Below are 19,211 nucleotides of genomic sequence, written 5' to 3'. Positions count from 1 at the left end.
TATTAAATATTTATAACCCCACAATAAATAAAATAAAAAAGCCAAAAAAATTAAATAAATAAAACGGTTAAATTTTTAAAACCTTTTAAAATTCCAACACATGATAGGAATAAAACATCGCTGTGGACTAGTGCAGAATCATGTGTAGGAGGAGGAGTAGCCAAAACACCTCCTGATGGAAAATAAGCCTCTTCTAGCCGGCAATGACTCGGGTTTATCCTTAGATTTATTGTGAGGAAAGTGCCTATGAAAGGCATTCATTGCTCCTGTCACCCCCATCTTCGCCATCCATGGCCTTGGCAATTTCAATAGCACGCTCTTTAACCTTTCAACATAAAATAGTTATTTCTTTGTTAATTTAATCTATTCAGGTCCACGCAAGGGATTGAAATAACATAAAATAACCCCAGAGTTGTGACAAGTATTTGCATGTTGAAATTGATTACAAAACAATGTCAACTTCAATTAAATCAGTGCGTCTGCATGTGTGATAAGTTTACACTCAAGAAATGACAAATTATATGTAAATCACTTGGAAGTTTAAAAAGAAAATGGTAAATACCTTTGGATCTAACATGAAGCGTATTGCATCAACCAACTTTTCAAGCGAGAATTCATCAGCTGGAATGGGTGCAGAACCTACTCCTCTGGCATGCACCCTCTCTCCCCAAAAGGGCTGGTCCCCAAAGAATGGTACAATTGTGGTTGGAGACTAAAAGAACACAGAATATGAGCCAAATGAGTAACTGAATCATTTACAAATGTAAGACTCCCAAGAATATAGCATTATCGATTACTGCAGCTTTCAGACTAGCAGCAATTGTCCCAGACCACCATGATGCACCTAAGAAATTTTTTCATATCCAGTGAGAAACCGGGAGTAGCCTAGTTATCCAGGGGGAACAAAACAACAAAACGACAAAAAGGTGCATCAAGTTCATGTGACGTTCGAACACCAGTGCAGTGAAATCCCAACCAAATTAAAAAGAATTAAAAGCATTGAAATTTACCAGAGCAGAGCATCGTTGGAATGGCCAATCATGGGGGCAATTGTCCACTTAATACAGAATCACTCGGTTCGCCACTTTGAGAAGAGAAATATATGAAGGCTTTCAGATGTAAAGAAGCATAAGAATACAATGTGCTTGAAAGTAATCTTTTTTTAAGAATCGAGACTTACAATATTACCAAGGCCACCCCAGTCTGCGGTTGATGACGCCTCTCTGTCCAGTTATTTCCAGAGCTTGAAGAATAATATTGGTCATTTACTTTGGTTCTTCAAGAGGCTAATACAATACACATAAAAAAAAAAAAATTTAGCAAGCAAGACAATTTACCATTTCAATCAAATGTACAATCAAGTAACCTTAACTATGCAATTCAGGGGTATACTCTGCATGTATTAGACATGCCTCAGTCAAATTAGATATTGAACAACTGAACAACCAAAGGGTCGATTTTTCATCTGTCATGAATAGACCTCCACAACCTGTTTGTTGGGGACCAACATGAAGGTGGTCACTCTTTGGAGAATGTGGCTTTGGTTGATTGTTTTAATTGGGAAGGAACAAGTAATTCTTTCAGGGTAAGGACAAACAGAGCTACCCGGGGATAGAACTGGGAAAAGAATATTAAACATGAATAGAGAAAGCTGCAATAAACTCACAAGGCTATTAAATCCAATATAGACAGGCTGTTCACCAGCTTCAAGCCACTACGCAAGTGAATCTGGGGTTCATAATTTGAAGCAAGGTCAAGAAAACAAAAAACAACATCAACCTTCGGTCCCCAATCTGCCAAACAAGTAAAACGTAGAGCATATCAGCAAATAATCAGCATACTGTATTCTCATTTCGTTTCATTTGGATTGACACGTCTTCTTTCGTATGATACGCTTCCATTATAGCCGCAAGGCTAGACTCTGTAAATAGAAATTATCAACGTACAGCCGCACGGCTATACTTTCTAATTACGTTCAAATAGTACAGCCGATCGGCTAGACTCTTTAAATATATTCAAACCAACACGACGCTTGCACTCGCAGAGGACGGAACTTTTTCTCGCAGTCACGGCTTCGTCCTCTGGGTTCGGAACCCAAAAAAGACCCAACCCGCCTAGCCACCGCCCAGCCATCTAGAGCCCGCCTAGCCACCGCCTAGCCGCCTATTGCCCGCCTAGCCACCGCCTAGCCGCCTAGCACCCGCCTAGCCGCCCTCCTAGGCCCATTTTCATTCTGATTCCAAGTAGGTAAATATGTCATCCATTTTTAGTCATGGAAATTCATCTATTCTGCAGGTTCTTGACCGCTGTGAGAATATTGAGCTGTTGGTGTACAAAACTGATAATCTTCGCTCCTAGGTTAGTCGAAGAAGCATAACTTATGTTTAGTTTATTAGGTTTGGGTGATGGAGAGTGATATGGTTTTCTCTCCAAGTTTTTATATTTATTTTAAAAATCATCTTTTAATTTCCTTTCCTCTTTTGTGCTGTTGATATGGCGTTTTTATATGTTGAAAACAATGGTGTGTTTGTGTTGTAGGCCCAAGATTTCAGGACACAGGGAACAAAAAAGAAAAGGAAGATGTGGTTTCAGAATATGAAGATAAAATTGATCGTTGTGGGGATCATCATTCTCATAGGCTTTGTGATATTTTTGCCAATCTGCCATGGTTTTTAAGTGTACCTAAGTTTGCATCGGAATATGTCCATGGACGCTTTCGTGCTGTCATGCGGCATTGGTAAATTGCTCTATCTCTGAGTTGCTTACCTTGTTAGGTTATGCCCGTCCTGTTTTGCCAGCCATTTTAGGATGGGGTGGGGGAAGGTTTTGTATGTTTTTATCCGCACTGGTTGTTGTATAGTTTATATATTTGTCCTTGTCTTGTCTAGGGTAGATAAAATCAATCACTATCATATCATATATATGTCCATGTAATGTAATGGATCCTTAATTAGCTTAAGATGTAATGGAGGAATGCTTGGATGATTGTAAATCAGCATGCCCTTTCGGAATGCTATTAAAATCTATTCCCTTATTTGCTTGCTTCTCGAATATGTTTAAAACTATTGTGGTATTTATAACTAGGAGTTTAAAGTCTGCTTTTTTAGAAAAATAAATCCATAAAATTCACGGGGCTACACAATTTTTGGTGCTCAAAATCTCATGGATTTTTAAAGACTTCATTAAGCGGTAGACTTTGCTTTGGAGTGTGAATTATAAACTTCAAAGTAAAGAAAAGTCATAGAGCTCTCCAGCTTTCTTCTCTCAATTTTATATGTCTTCAAATACTTATCATAGAGATCCAAACTTTCCCACTATCATTATCATAATCTCTCTTTCTCCAAGTTTTTCTCTTAGTTTTCTTTTTCTCACAAAATGCTAGAGAGACCATATTTTTTGTACCACAATTGTATACCATTTGATGTGGAAGAGATGTGGCATGCCAAATCATTTAATGTAGTTACAGATATTTTAAATTTTTATTCTCCCTTAATTAAAGCACAAAAGTCATTAAATATAGCTAAATCTATTTTATTCTCCCCTAATTACAGCACAATTACCGCTAGGACTCTTTCTATCTTCACTATTTCTTCCTTCTTCCTTCTCCCCACTCTGTCTTCTCCACAACAATTTTATGATTGCCGGATTTTTCATGGGTGTTAAACACAGTATCAACCCCTTTCCTCATGTTGGCTGCCATTTTTTGTTATTTGTCTCTTATGGCTTGCAACTAATGGTCAACTTCGCAGGAAAAAAAAAAAGAAGAAAAAACTGGCCGCTAAAATGTGGTGGAAAAAGCACTAATCTGATAAAAACTTTGTATCTTCATGGACACCCTAAAAAATCTAACTATACTGTTCTTGTAAATATGAAATAATATTATATTTAGAATCAAAACCCAACTACCTTTCCTTGTTGAAGTCTTTAAAAAAAAGGGATCATGATGGGTTTTCAAAATTATTAACCTATCCAAACAAGAAAAATATTCCGGGAAGGTGAGTTGTTGTGGGTTATCTTTTTAGTTGTGATTCCATTTCATTTTTAGACCAATGAGAAGTATCTATTGCCTCAAAAAATCTTAGAAAGATAGGGAGAGAGAGAGAGAGATGATAATTGTGGCTGTCGACAAGGCGACGAGCGATCTAGCAATTGTGTACCAAATTCCAAGAGCTATTTACTTATCTCAACTCACTCTTCAGATCTAGATCTACAACGTAGAATGGAAGGGATGCGTGAATCATGGTGCTGCATTCGTCAGAAATTCGATGGTAATGCACCTGCCATGGTGAAGAGGGAGAACTTTCGATGGCTCCGATTATAAGAAATTGTTGTATGAAAAGGGTGAGAGGGAGGAGGAAGAAGAGGAAAGATTATAAATAAATAAATCTTATGGGATCGGTGCATTAATTAGGGGAGAATGAAAATTTAAAATATATGTAATTGTATTAAATGATTTGGCATGCCATATCATCTTTCACATCAGATGGTATACAATTGTGGTACAAAAAGATGGTCTCCCTAGCATTACCCAAAGATAAAAGAAGAAAAATAAGTAATTCATAACAAATAAAGATTTAGAGAGACATTCATGACTGTCACCCTGCCTATGGCCATTCTCGATAAAACGTATAAGCGAAAGCGGCAATCAAGAACAGATCATGTACAGGGACATGAGTGCCGTAATTCACATGTTTTATGTAATACAAAGAGCAATGCATTATCAAGTGTTACAGAATTTAAGAACAATGTACAAATGCTCTGACTGTATTTGAATATTGTCCATAAGCTACAGGCTATATATATATATATATATATATATCATATCAAACAAATTAAATTCACTCCAAGTTGCCTCCCCACCAATCTGAAACCCCGCGTGCATTTCCAAATACCACACGTTCACAGAACATGACTAAAACCCCAGCTGGTGGTATTTTGCTTGCAAGACGGCTTAATAAAATACCGAGAACCCACCCTCCCTTTACATTTGGTGAACAAATGCCAAATCCTCTCTTACAAAATACAATATTTATGTATATTGTACGCCGGTGTATACGTTCATTGGGGTGTAACGTTTTCTTCGTTTGAGGATCAGAGCTAGAGCTGCTTCTAATTGATCGTCACGTTGTCACGAGCCATCAAACATTTGTGTTTCAGGTGGAGTTTCAACTTCCTCAAATCTTCACATTCTTTCTCGAAGAATGAAGCTGATCACTGTCTAGGACGCCTGCTTCCCCATGTAGTATTAATGTTTTACAGGAAGTGAGTTGTTGCTTCTTCCTTGAGCCACCTTCTCCGTACAAATCATTCCACTGTTGCAGCTCACTCATTACTGATCCCTCTGAAGCGAAACTGGCGGCAACCTGCATCACACCATGGACATGTATAAACATACATGCAAAACTTAACACACATAAAAGAGATGGTAGTTTATGGAGGCAAAATATTGAAAAAAGGTCAAGTTAGTTACCTGATTCTTTGCCTGCCGCATATCTTCCATGTTTAAAGCTCTCAGAGTAATTTCTCGGTCCTCTTTCTCTTCCTCTTTTGTCTCTGAAGCATCTTCTGTGCTCTTGCCTTGTGCTTCTCTCTTCTTCTTTTCCTGTAGTTCCAAGTATTCGAAAATCATTAAGCATTACTGTAAATGAGAATTTGGAAAAATAAGAATATTGCTAAGGCAGAGGAAGAGCGTAAGAGGTAGTTAGTTACCATATCCTTTTGTCTCTCCTGTTGTATAAGCTTCATCACAGGTCGATAAGCTGCTGTCACACACAAGTTCTGTTTTCCAGTAGTTAGTTTCATGAGCTCATCATACTGATTACAATTTAAGGTTATAATATTATCGACTCCAAAACTAACCTTAAGATCACTGCCACTGTAACCTTCTGTCATGGTTGCAAGCTCCTTGAAGTCTAGATTTTCAACCTTTTCTTTTGAAAGAAGAGTTTTCAAGATCATTTCCCTATTCTCGACGGAGGGAAGACCAACCATGACTCTGTTCAACACCAAAAAGAGTTCAAAGTTAGCAGACATGAAGTTGAAATCACAAATTTTTTCTGTCATATAAGAGTTACCGATCAACAAAAATTGTATGAAAATTGAAAAGGAATGTTGCGAACTCTGACTACAATAAAATATAGATTTATAACTGCGCTCAAACCGCCTGATGATTGCTTCATCAAGGTCAAATGGTCTGTTGGTTGCAGCCAGAACAAGAATTCGCTCTCCGGTTTTTGTCAACAGCCCATCCCAGTGTGTCATGAACTCGTTTTTTATCTTCCTCATGGCCTCATGCTCCCCAACTCTGGTCCGCTGCCCAAGCATGCTGTCAACGTCATCCACAAAGATAATAGTTGGGGAGACCTTTGCTGCAAGTGTGAACAGAGCTCGGACGTTTTTTTTCATCTTCTCCAAACCATTTTGAAGTGATGGTGGACATCGAGACATTGATAAAACTTGCTCCCGCTTCACTTGCAATGGCTTTTGCCAGCATTGTTTTTCCAGTGCCAGGAGGACCGAAAAGCAAATTGCCTCTACAAGGCTTAAGAAGCCCACCTTTGTAAGGGTCTGGTCTTCGAAGCGGGAGCATGACCAACTCCTGAAGTGATATCATCCAATGCACCAATGTCTGCAAATGTGACTACAATCTCATTTGCAGGGATAACCTCTGGCCTTATGCGCTTCTCATTTGGAAGATACGTCTTCTTTTGTACGATACGCTTCCACTATAGCCGCAAGGCTCGACTTTATAAATCGAAATTATAAACCTACAGCCGAACGGCTATACTTTGTAATTAGATTCGAATATTAAACGTACAGCCGAACGGCTATACTCTTTATATGTCACGAGGCTTGCACTCGCAGAGGACGGAGCTTTTTCTCGCTGTCACTGCTTCGTCCTCTGGGTTCGGCACCCAAAAAAGACCCAACCCGCCTAGCCACCGCCCAGCCATCTAGAGCCCGCCTAGCCACCGCCTAGCCGCCTAGCACCCGCCTAGCCGCCCGCCTAGGCCCATTTTCATTCTGATTCCAAGTAGGTAAATATGTCATCCATTTTTAGTCATGGAAATTCATCTATTCTGCAGGTTCTTGACCGCGGTGAGAATATTGAGCTGTTGGTGGACAAAACTGATAATCTTCGCTCCTAGGTTAGTCGAAGAAGCATAACTTATGTTTAGTTTATTAGGTTTGGGTGATGGAGAGTGATATGGTTTCTCTCCAAGTTTTTATATTTATTTTAAAAATCATCTTTTAATTTCCTTTCCTCTTTGTGCTGTTGATATGGCGTTTTTATATGTTGAAAACAATGGTGTGTTTGTGTTGTAGGCCCAAGATTTCAGGACACAGGGAACAAAAATGAAAAGGAAGATGTGGTTTCAGAATATGAAGATAAAATTGATTGTTGTGGGGATCATCATTCTCATAGGCTTTGTGATATTTTTGTCAATCTGCCATGGTTTTTAAGTGTACCTAAGTTTGTATCGGAATATGTCCATGGACGCTTTCGTGCTGTAATGCGGCATTGGTAAATTGCTCTATCTCTTTGAGTTGCTTACCTTGTTAGGTTATGCCCGTCCTGTTTCGCCAGCCATTTTAGGATGGGGTGGGGGAAGGTTTTGTATGTTTTTTTCCGCACTGGTTGTTGTATAGTTTATATATTTGTCCTTGTCTTGTCTAGGGTAGATAAAATCAATCACTATCATATATGTGCTCCATGTAATGTAATGGATCCTTAATTAGCTTAAGATGTAATGGAGGAATGCTTGGATGATTGTAAATCAGCATGCCCTTTCGGAATGCTATTAAAATCTATTCCCTTATTTGCTTGTTTCTCGAATATGTTTAAAACTATTGTGGTATTTATAACTAGCAGTTTTAAAGTCTGTTTTTTAAGAAAAACAAATCCATTAAAATCACGGGGCTACACAGTTTGTTGTGCTCAAAGTCTTATGGATTTTTAAAGACTTCATTAAGCAGTAGACTTTGCTTTGGAGTGTGAATTATAAACTTCAAAGTAAAGAAAAGTCATAGAGCTCTCCAGCTTTCTTCTCTCAATTTTACATGCCTTCAGTTACTTATCATAGAGAGCATAAACGTACAGCCGCACGGCTATACTATTTAATTACATTCAAAGTACAGCCGATCGGCTATACGCTTTAAATACAGAGGACAGAATTTTCTCTCGCAGTCACTGCTTCGTCCTCCGGGTTCGGCACTGAAAAAAGACCCAACCGCCTAGGCGCCCGCCTAGCCTAGCTACTACCCAGCCGCCTAGCCACCGCCTAGTGCCTGCCCAGCCACCGCCTTGCAGCTGCCTAGCGCTAGCCTCCCGCCTAGGCTGACTTTTCAAACACAGCGATTGAGTGAAAGTCTCGAAATTGAAAAAATTTAGCCGCAAATTTGAGCTTGAGATCGGGAAGCCGAGGCAGTGATGAAGCACAAATCAGGTCTATAGAAGAACAGATCATGAGACTCTTAATTCATCTAATTCCATTCCTCTCCCTGTTTGTTGCCTTATATTCTTCTCTCTTCGCACTGACGACATGGCGCAGAAGAAAAAAATGCAACATTTGCTGACTTGTCTGTCTTCTGTGGAAGGAAATGATGATGTTGATGGAGTTTCTGTGGTCTTGCCAATGACAAGGTTCTGTGAATGGCATGCGTTAGGCTTCTTGAATTCAAATTGATTCTGAAATTTAAACATTTCTGTGAATGGCATGCGTTTAGCTTCTCTTGCTATGCTTATTCTTTAATATGCAAATGGCATTTATGCTTGTACCTCACTGCCTGTATTTTAGGTGGAGAATGTTAGTACAATTTTTGTTTGCCGCATTCCTCGTAATAGTGATTCACTATTTCAGAATAGTGGCGAAATCCGTCTTTCGCCCTTCAGCTATCATTGTGTTGCTACTCATAACTGTATTAACTATATGAGTCATGACTTGCTGTTTAGTTAATTGGATATTCTTCCTTAACATATGCAGGTTTTTCTGTGTTGAAATGAGACTGAACATATAGTGGAATAAATACAAATTTCATGTCCAAAAAAATGTCAGGAAGCAAAGTGTTGCTAACGTATAAGCAAAAGCGGCAATCAAGAACAGATCCTGTACAGGGACATGAGTGCCGTAATTCACTTTTTGTTGCACCCGATGATACTTCTTTAAGCAAACCACCAGACTTGCAAGTTCATTTGATTGATAAGCGTTCATCAGAAAATTACAACAGAAATTCTGCGGTGAGATTTTAGAAAGTTGGAACCTGTTCACTTTTTGTAGTTTGTTTCATAGGGATATATGTTGTATGTCAATCATCCTTATGTAGATAATTTAATAATCCATCCTTCCCTATTTTTCCTCTAATAATTTTGTTCTTGAAAAAAAATACTGAAAAGAAAAAGGTTTTAAGGGATTACCAGATATTCAACCGACCCTTGAAAGTGTATCTAGTTGAGATGAACATTTAGATTTGGTTCTTTAATTTAGGTTTCTATGAAGATCTTCTCTTAGTTGTCTTAGACCTATAATTTTAAGGTCATTGCTATATTCTGTCTCACCTGCCTTTTTTTCTTGCAGGTATGCCATGTATGTTTTGTGTGCTGTGTTGGGGGTAACCTGAAGCACTGTGGAAAATGCCTTCAGTCGTATCATCTCCAATGCCTAGATAAACCCCGTAAGGAAAAGAAACACATTGAAGTGTCTGGCACAAGACAAATACCAATTAAAACCGTTCCGACAAGTCTTGATGAGGTTCCTTCCCGAAGAGATGCATATGGGAATAAGTCTAGTGGCAAGAAAGTAGGCTCATCTTCAAATGCTAATGCTGGAGCATTGGTTGATGATAATAATGTTGGAGGGAGGTTAGTTTCTCAATTGGTGATGAATTCCGCTGTAATTACTGCTGATTTTGTAAGACAAAAATCATCAGCAGCAGCAGCAGCATTTGAAAGAAAAAGCAGGATTTCGGTTTTGCTTTGATTCCTACACTCTGAATTTCCCTCTCTTCGTGGATCAAGCTAAGGCTAGGGTTTTCTCTGAACGGCGCGATCCATCTCCATCTCCTGGGAATGTCGCTGTAAGTTCCCTTATTTATTTATTTATTTATTCAAACACTTTCGCTTTATTTTCTGAAATCTTCACGGTTCAACGTATTTATTGATTATTATTTCAAAATCGAGACACACTCATAGACATGTATTCGTGGTTACATATTAGAATGTATGTACATATGTTATGCTTTGCTTTTAGACTATTCTGTTTGGTTTCCGAGAAAATAGAATAGAAAGTGAAGTATGAAGCGGGTTTTGTGTGGCGTGAAGGTTGTGTGTTGCTTTGGTCTCTAGAGATGGGGGTGTTTTGTTTTTCCACTGGACTGTCATTTAATTTAAAATATCACTAAATTATGATAGAACTGTGGTGGACTTTGTATTTCCTTCATGTTTACATGTATTTTGTATCTGGCTTTTACATCTGAATTTTGATATGAAACTAATCTTGGCAGCAAGTGCTTTGTATTTGGAATGATATTTGTTTTACTTATGAAACGTTTTCAGGTTTTTTTAAGGTTGAAGCGGTTACAGTAAGTAGCACCTATAAAAAGCATATTGTTCGACTCTCTGTTGCACATGATGAATTAAGTAGGATGATGAGTTGGGTTGTCAAATGAGTTTAAGGCTTTTGATAATGTTATTGAATGATGAAACCATATTGGAGGATATATGAGTTGGAGCCTAATTAAACTGGGATTGGGCAGTTTGATGCTCATGCGAATGTAGATCAAACAAGTAGTCATTGAGGATGGATGATGATGGTGACATTGATATTTTTTTCTCCAATTGGAACAACAAGAATCCAACTTATCGTCTTTTTATTGTCTCTTGCCTTATCGCTGCTCTAATTGGAATTTTGACTATAGCCTACATGTGGATTGCCATAGTATCATGTCCAATGAAACAGGTGATATTTGTGATTTAGTTCTATTCAGAAGGTTGACTCTATCCCCTCTTCATGTCGGGTGGATTTTTGAGCTCCATTAATGAGATGGCATCTTCAGTATGTGCAACTGTTAGGAGTCAGAGCAACAAGTCCAAGTATGGAAATGAAACCTCTGTTGACACGGGAAATAGTGGTAATACTGGGGGTACGTCCACAGAAAGCACAGCTATACTCATCAAGCTGTTAATCTCTCCTCAGCAATGGAGTTTGGTACCTATTCCTCATTATTATTTCGGATGTATCATAAATTGTTGCTTAATTGTTGCATGTGCTTGTGTTTCATGTAGGTTTTTGAGCTGACCTCAACACAAGGACCGGAGGTGTGTCTTTATTTATTCAGAAAGGTGCCACACCATAGAAAAGCAAAACTTTGTGTCTCCTCCTCCAGTTGCTATTCTACCTGCCGGAATAGGGAATGATCTGGCTAGAGTTTTCTACTAATCTTCTGCTTGATGATGTTTGGTTTTTAGATAATGCTGTAAATTGAGAAAGGCAAGTGCATAGGGTTGCAAGACTAAGAAAGAAACTGTGTTTGTATAGTGTGCTTTATTTTTAGGGAGTTTCACTAAAACACCCAAAATGGGAGCTGAAATTATAAAAAAACCCAACACCCAAAACATTTTATAAACACACGCAAAACCCATCATTACACACACGCAAAACCCATTTATAAACACATCCAAAAAATATACAATTGTTGACTTTGGGGTTGATTTTGGGTGTGTTTCTATGTTTAAATAGTGTTTGGGTTTTTTTATAAATACATATCTAGGATTGAGTTTATTTATAAATTTGTATTATTTTTAAGCCATCAATATAGTTCTTAAGTCTCTTGAAGAATCGTTCAACTTTGTAAATTTCCAAGCTCCCTACCAAAGCATCACATCTTTCTCAGTGTATTAAAAACACTTCCAATAACAGTTTTTACTTTCATGGCGGAAGTGGCCCTAATAGAGATTATCTAATAATGAAAACAAAGGGATCTGTAGAAGATTTGTTTGACGAGTGAAACAAAAATGATGTAATGTTAAGTAACCTAGTAAGAGGATATCATAATTTCACAATTTTGATGTCTTGCACATGATAGGAATAAAACATCGCTGTGGCCTAGTGAAGAATCACGTGTAGGAGGAGTAGCCAAAACACCTCCTGATGGAAAATAAGCCACTTCTAGCTGGCAACGACTCAAGTCTATCCTCAAATTTATTGTGAGGAAAGTGCCCATGAAAGGCATTCACAGCTCCTGCCACCCCATCTTCAAGTCCACGCAAGGGATTGAAATAACAGAAAATAACCCCAGAGTTGTGACAAGTATTTTGCTCGTTTCATAAATTACTTCATGAATAATAATTAATTATGGACTTTGTTTTCACCAAATTAGTTTGGGTAAATCCAAGTCTCAAACCAGAAACCCTAGCTTTCGAAATTGTTCCCAAACCTTTCTTAAGCGTCGAACCCTAATCATAAGCCTACTAAGGAGTAGATACTTTCTCTTTTTTTCCAATGTGGGACTCAAGTTCATGTATTTCAATCAAACTCCAAAAAGCAGTTGATATTATTGAATCACGTTGTGACTTGGATTTAAGTTTCAAGGCTAAAATCCATTTTTGGAATACTAAAATATGTTGGGTACTAAAACTAAATTTCTAGGATTTTTATTAAAATATTTAATGCTAGTTACTCACTAAAGAAATAATAATTAAAACGTAATCATAATGAAAGTATATAAACAAGGCTAAGATATTATTTAATGAATAAAAAAGAAAATTTTGAAAAGTATAGCCGTATATACCCTTTGAATAGCATAATCTTGATTTCTCTTTTTTAATTACTATTTACTTAGTGAATAATTAGTATTTAAATATTTGATTAAATAATAATAATTACCATTTATTAAGTTAATTAAAGTATTTAATTATTCACTAAACAAATAATAATTAAATAAGTCTAAGATATTATTTAATTACTAAAAAGAAAATTTATTGGACTTAAAAGATACTAAATTTAAATTTATTTTTAAATAAAATATCTCCCAGCGACTAGCAGAAATAATGCCACTGTATTGCATGAACTCATGCTTTCTTTGCATGAAATAAAATATCTCCTCCTCCAGAAATGTCAGCTGCGAGAATTGAAAGAGTAGAAACTCATGCTTCGCAATCTCTATATTGTTGCACTCTCCAGACCCAAAGAACTTCAAAAATTTCAACACAAACTGCGACCATGAATCCAAGCTGTCGTAGGGCTCGTACAACCCTGACATCCATGGAATCGCATCCCCCCGTAAGTGAAGGGACACAATCTCCACTTTCGTCTCCTCGGGAATCATGAGGTACTTGAAGTAACGCTCCGCGAGGCAGAGCCAGTCTACTGGGTTGTCATTCAGTGAAGTTCAGGTTCATTGTCCATGCATGGCATTGAGGAGGACCCATCCTTTGTTCTTGATTGTCCAGACCCAAATCTAAGTTGGCGGATTTCTTCCAGAAGCGTTTCCTGTAAGTGAGTTTGTGCGGAGGCCATGGAGTTTACGGAGTTATGTAGCTCCTGAAGCGAAGCCTGAGTTATTCTTTGTGGAGTCGTAGCTCCAACTCTAGGGAACCCATTTCTTGCACAAAAACTCGTTTTTTCAAATTTTTTTTTTTAAAAAAAAAATAGTGTAGCCGAGCGGCTGTACTTATTTTGACACGTGGGCGCCTATTCCGTAGGTGGTCTCCTTTCTTGTAAATTAGTATAGCCGTTCGGCTATACTTCTAAACGTGGTTTTTCTGATTTTCTTTTAAAAATAGTATAGCCAACCGGCAATACCATATTTTTAGTTTTATTTATGCATGGTATAGCCGAGCGGCTATACCTATTAACAGTACAGCGCGTTTTAAAATAATAAAAATACTAATAAGATAGTATAGCCGGAGATTTTTTTTTTTGAGAGCAAAGCCTCAAGAGCTCGGTTGTGTACTCTTTCACAGATCCCGGTTGCTCAACGCAATATCTATATCGTTGCATTCTCCAGGCCCAAAGAACTTCAAAAATCTCACCACAAACTGCGACCATGAATCCAAGCTGTGGTAGGGCTCGTACAAGCCTGACATCCATGGAATTGCATCCCCCTGTAAGTGAAGGGACGCAATCTCCACTTTCTTCTCCTCGGGAGTCTTGAGGTACTTGAAGTAAACCTCCGCGAGGCAGAGCCAGTCTACTGGGTTGTCGTTTCCTCCGTGAAACACAGGGAAGTTCAGGTTCATTGTTCATGGCATTGAGGAGGACCCATCCTTTATTCTTGATTGGTCAAACCCAACTCTATGTGAAGGGACGCAATATCCCTTCGGCTGTACTTTTTTAAAAATAAATAAATAAAAGTGTCTAGCCGTGCGGCTATACTTGGTCTTATTAATGATTCTAAAATTTGTATAGCCGGGCGGCTAAATGTATTTTGACACGTGGACGCCGTATCACTCGGAGGGACAGTGTAGCCGAGCGGCTATACTGATTTTAACCTCTTGATGTTTTTCAAGAAGTGGATCAAATGGAAATACTCTTACATTCTGATGTCTTAATGGTTTATCATTTCTAGTAAACTGAAGGGGAAGAGGCTGTCGGTCCAAGGACTGAAACTGCAGCACCTGAAAACAAAGGTGAAGCAGAGAAATCTGGTCCTGCTGTGAAGGAGGACAGCGAGAATCCACCTCCGCCAGAAGTTATAAGTTCAAGTCATTCCATAGGATACATAAAATCCTCCTGGTCGTCAGCACCTATTTTCTTCAGACTTCCTTGTCTTATGGAATTTTCATGGTGTTCGTGCAGGAAGTTGCGCCTGACCTGACAATGAATTTGAGAAGCGCATAAGGCCAGAGGTTATCCCTGCAAATGAGATTGGAGTCACATTTGCAGACAATTGGTGCATTGGATGATATTAAAGAATCACTTTAGGAGTTGGTCATGCTCCCACTTCGAAGACCAGAACTTTTCAAAGGTGGGCTTCTTAAGCCTTGTAGAGGCATATTGCTTTTTGGTACTCCTGGCACTGGAAAAACAATGCTGGCAAAAGCCATTGCAAATGAATATCAATGTCTCGATGTCCACCGTCACTTCAAAATGGTTTGGAGAAGATGAAAAAAACGTCCGAGCTCTGTTTACAGTTGCGCCTGACCATGACAGAAGGTTACTTATTTCACCACAGACTGCGACCATGAATCCAAGCTGTGTCAGGGCTCGTACAAGCCTGACATCCATGGAATCGCATCCCCCTGTAAGTGAAGGGACAAAATCTCCACTTTCGTCTCCTCGGGAATCATGAGGTACTTGAAGTAACGCTCCGCGAGGCAGAGCCAGTCTACTGGGTTGTCATTCAGTGAAGTTCAAGTTCATTGTCCATGGCATTGAGGAGGACCCATCCTTTGTTTTTGATTGTTCAGACCCAAATCTAAGTTGGCGGATTTCTTCCAGAAGCATTTGCTGTAAGTGAGTTCTGTAGCTCCTGAAGCGAAGCCTGAGTTCTTCTTTGTGGAGTTGTAGCTCCAACTCTAGAGAATCCATTTCTTGCACAAAAACTCGTTTTTTCCGAATTTTTTTATAAAAAATAGTATAGCCGACCGGCGGTACTTATTTTGACACGTGGGCTCCTATTCCGTAGTGGTCCTAAATAGTATTATATTTTTACAATATATTAAAATATCGCCGCTCGGCTATACTCGGATTTTTTTTACAATACTCTGTTTTTATTTTTTAAAATGGTATCGCCGCTCGGCTATACTGGGTTTTATTAATGTTTCTAAAAATTCGTACTAGGTTTTTTATTTTCTTTACAAATAGTTTAGCCGAACGGCTATACGATATTTTTAGTTTTATTTATTCATAGTATAGCCGCCCGGCTATACCATTTCATTTATTTTTTTTCCCAGACTATTAATAGTACATCCGGTTTTATAATAATTGGGTTTATTTATAAATTTGTATAATAATAAATCGTATAGCCGCACGGCTATACCTTTTTTTTCGACAGCGCAGCCCCAGGAGCTCTGTTGTGTACTTTTCACTGATCCCGGTTGGTCAGCGCAATATCTAATATCGATGCACTCTCCAGGCCCAAAGAACTTCAAAAATTTCACCACAAACTGCGACCATGAATCCAAGCTGTGGTAGGGCTCGTACAAGCCTGACATCCATGGAAATCGCATCCCCCTGTAAGTGAAGGGACGCAATCTCCACTTTCTTCTCCTCGGGAGTCTCGAGGTATTTGAAGTAAAGCTCCGTGAGGCAGAGCCACTCTACTGGGTTGTCGTTTCCTCCGTGAAACACAGGGAAGTTCAGGTTCATTGTTCATGGCATTGAGGAGGACCCATCCTTTGTTCTTGATTGTTCAAACCCAACTCTAAGTTGGCGGATATCTTCCAGAAGCGTTTGCTGGAAGTGAGCTTGTGCGGAGGCCATGGAGTTTATGGAGTTCTGCAGCTCCTGAAGCGAAGCCTGAGTTTTTCTTTGTGGAGTTGTAGCTCCAACTCTAGGGAACCCATTTCTTGTGGAGAAAGAGGGTTTTTGCCCATGTTCTCGGAACCAAGCTCTGATACCCAAATAGGATCAGAAGGGGAAGAGGAAGAAGAAGACAAAAGGAATATGAGAGGTGGTCAAAAGTGGAGCCCTAGAGGCTATTTAAGAAATATGAGTAGGCCAATCGAATCAGCAGCCCATAAGGACTAAACAGCCCAACTATGCTTCTCAGCCCATCAGAATTGTTGTAAATTTGGAATATCTGAAGGAACTCCTCTCTCTCTCCCCTGTGCCTTCGAATCACAAAAAGCATGTCAAAACCACTAGAGAGATACCAAAAACTTGGCTTGAAAGAGTCTTTACCAAGAATTCACAGGTACCCGTTAGCCTGTAAAGAGCTGAGCTTAATTCTCAGAGGCGCTTACAAGAAAATTCCCAAGAATCTTCAATCGCTCATCTTCCAGGACACCCTCACCGCCTTTCGTCTCCTCCCTGGGTATGCTCTTTCCCTTATCTCGGATTTTATAAACTCTTTATTCTTGTTTTGATATTTTTTAAAGAGAGAAACTTTTTTTGATATCTGGGTTGCTTCTATTATTCGAATTCTGAGACATTTTGTATTCAAAATGAAAACTTCACAACCAAGTTTGGATGAAAATTGAATATTTTGTTAATTTTAATTCGTTGAGAGCTTCAATCATACTTAAATTATCTTAATTCGGTTATAATGCAAATTGTAATGAGGATGGTGATGAAACTTTGCTTGTTTTGAATGAACAAAATTGTCAATTTTGGACTTTCTGGGATCAAACGTACTTTTGAGCTGGTTATTGTTTTAAGCTGTCTACTCTTCTGGATCAAGTTTAAGTTCTCGTAACAAGAAATTTTTGGATGGCTATTACAAAACTAGAATGCAGACACGCAATGCTGTTTTGGCAGCCCATCTCCTCCTTCAGAGCGTCGAGGCCACGTTGCCAAAGCAAAAGAAGAATGCAGCTGTTACAGAATATAAGAATGCAATGGTTGCTCATAAGAGGCGTACTAAAGCCCGCCAAGAAGAAAACGGTAACATGATTTTACTTTTATGTTTGCTCATACCTCACCATTTTTCCATGTTCCTAGTTTGACAGTCAGAAAATTTTGATAGGTTTAATCTGTTAAGCCTCGCATCCAATCCTTGTTAACTTTTTTGTCTCCTATCCCTGTAGTTTCAGGTTCAACCCAGCTGCCACAAGATGTTCTTGTTCACATATTCAGTTTCCTCGATATGCAATCTTTAGTCTCTGTTGGACTAGTCTGCTGGTAATTTCTCTTCCCTTCAATTATGTTGTGAGGAAACTGCTTTGGATCAACAATTACCTCTAATACTTTATGATTGTTTTGGTGAAGGTTGTGGAATATAACGGCAAGTGAGAACAATTTGTGGCGGGCACAATACACTACTTTCTTTGGGAATTCTGATAATGATGCAATGATTAAGGGTCGACAGATTGGTAGACTGGTTGAAGATGAAGAAGGGTATACACTATTTTGGCGAGAAGCCTTCAAACGAGCATATTTAGGTATCTTATTAGATATATGCTTTTGCTGCATCTGTTTTGAAATGCGTTGTATCACTAGAAAATAGATGTTCTATATATACCTCCTTAGAAAATATACCTCTAGATCTGGTTGTGTCACTAGAAAACATAAGTTGCAAAGAAGCACAGGCATACACGCCTGGGTGCAAGCACGTGCGTAGCGTGGATTCTTGTTCTGCTTCCTGTCAGCATTCAAGTGCAAAGTCATCCATTCTTACCTTTGCAAGCCTGCTTGGATTTCAGGTAGTTCTTCAAAGAAATTGAAATCCAGTAGGGGATACTGTAGGGACTGCAACACAATTGTTTGGCTCGATAACATGAAATGTTCAAATGAACATACAGGACTAAATTCTGAAAATCAGCAAATTAAGCCGGTGTTACCCAGTCAGGTATTTTCTATCTTGTTCTTTGCTCTAGTTTTTCGATTTTAGTTAGTGATACTGGCAGGGATTCACCGAATGCTAACTCTGATGCTTGACTATCTTCCTTGTTTCTTGTCCTTACTAACGTATATTGTCAAATAAGACCATTATTTGAAGAATGAAATCTGCTCTGGTTTTAGTTCTTCTTGTTTTCTTCTTAGAATCACTGGCTCTGTTTAGATTTTTGGTTCCGGTGACCTTACATCTATAACCATATTGCCATCTTTTTTCAGGTGGTTGGGTATCTCTTGGATGATTCTTTATCAATGGCATCTTCTTCAGACAGTGATAGTGATTCAGATGGAGGGCCATTTTCCAGGTTATGGGCCTACCAAAGACCCTTGAGCAAAACCCAGTAAAAGCATTTCATTCATGTATAGAGCTGCTCAATGAGGGATGGCTAATATCTAGCGACCAGCGTTCTCGCTTCTTCAAGAGGCTCTTCCCTCGCTGCTTGAGTCTCGACCATCCCGGTCCCGGAGCTGGATTTTTTACTTTGTTTTCAAAAGAATATGTTTTTGAAAAATAAGAAGTAATAATATTATCGTTCTTGTACCAAAATATATGTATATTCATAAATTCTTCTTGTTTCATAATCTCTGTGTTTCTTTTGCAACACATTTCACATTGATAACAATCGACCTCAAACAGTAAAATGTAAAACTAATTCATCAGTCAGTAGTTTGGACAAATTTTGAAAGTTTAGTTCACTAATGCAGACAATATCGTAG

General features: G+C 38.6%; 2 protein-coding genes, 1 long non-coding RNA gene and 1 pseudogene across 5 annotated transcripts; 2 read left to right on the top strand and 2 right to left on the bottom strand.

The window, feature by feature from the left end:
* Window positions 1-244: 244 nt before the first annotated feature.
* LOC148917523 (sterol 3-beta-glucosyltransferase UGT80A2-like) lies at window positions 245-2,133 on the bottom strand. The gene is made up of 4 exons (XM_089052464.1): window positions 1,974-2,133; window positions 1,702-1,793; window positions 563-712; window positions 245-325 (listed from the first exon to the last, which is right to left on the bottom strand). The coding sequence occupies exons 1-4, from the start codon at window positions 2,131-2,133 to the stop codon at window positions 245-247; spliced, it is 483 nt and encodes a 160-aa protein (XP_088908590.1).
* Window positions 2,134-5,174: 3,041 nt separating this feature from the next.
* LOC148917522 (outer mitochondrial transmembrane helix translocase-like) lies at window positions 5,175-6,953 on the bottom strand (annotated as a pseudogene). Its single transcript, XR_016127014.1, has 6 exons — window positions 6,891-6,953; window positions 6,150-6,725; window positions 5,860-5,993; window positions 5,710-5,778; window positions 5,414-5,602; window positions 5,175-5,363 (listed from the first exon to the last, which is right to left on the bottom strand). The product of XR_016127014.1 is annotated as an outer mitochondrial transmembrane helix translocase-like (transcript).
* Window positions 6,954-8,207: 1,254 nt separating this feature from the next.
* Window positions 8,208-11,530, top strand: LOC107881235 (uncharacterized). Its single transcript, XR_016126662.1, has 4 exons — window positions 8,208-8,644; window positions 8,985-9,238; window positions 9,576-11,139; window positions 11,282-11,530. It is a non-coding gene; the product is annotated as an uncharacterized LOC107881235 (long non-coding RNA).
* Window positions 11,531-16,087: 4,557 nt separating this feature from the next.
* Window positions 16,088-19,076, top strand: LOC103333697 (F-box family protein). 2 transcript variants are annotated; one of them, XM_089052544.1, is made up of 6 exons: window positions 16,088-16,974; window positions 17,389-17,543; window positions 17,693-17,780; window positions 17,868-18,040; window positions 18,302-18,447; window positions 18,714-19,076. In XM_089052544.1, exons 1-6 carry the CDS (start codon window positions 16,790-16,792, stop codon window positions 18,837-18,839), a joined length of 873 nt encoding a protein of 290 aa, XP_088908670.1. In that variant the 5' UTR covers window positions 16,088-16,789; the 3' UTR covers window positions 18,840-19,076. The 2 variants fall into 2 exon arrangements, with proteins under 2 accessions (XP_088908670.1, XP_088908669.1); XM_089052543.1 differs by having other exon boundaries at window positions 16,094-16,974; window positions 17,687-17,780.
* The last annotated feature ends 135 nt before the right edge of the window (window positions 19,077-19,211 follow it).

This window comes from Prunus mume, linkage group LG5 (genome assembly GCF_029339155.1).
Source record: "Prunus mume cultivar Tortuosa linkage group LG5, ASM2933915v1, whole genome shotgun sequence".
Taxonomy (NCBI): domain Eukaryota; kingdom Viridiplantae; phylum Streptophyta; class Magnoliopsida; order Rosales; family Rosaceae; genus Prunus; species Prunus mume.
Note: the sequence above shows the minus strand (reverse complement) of the source record. Positions and strands in the feature narration are given on the sequence as shown.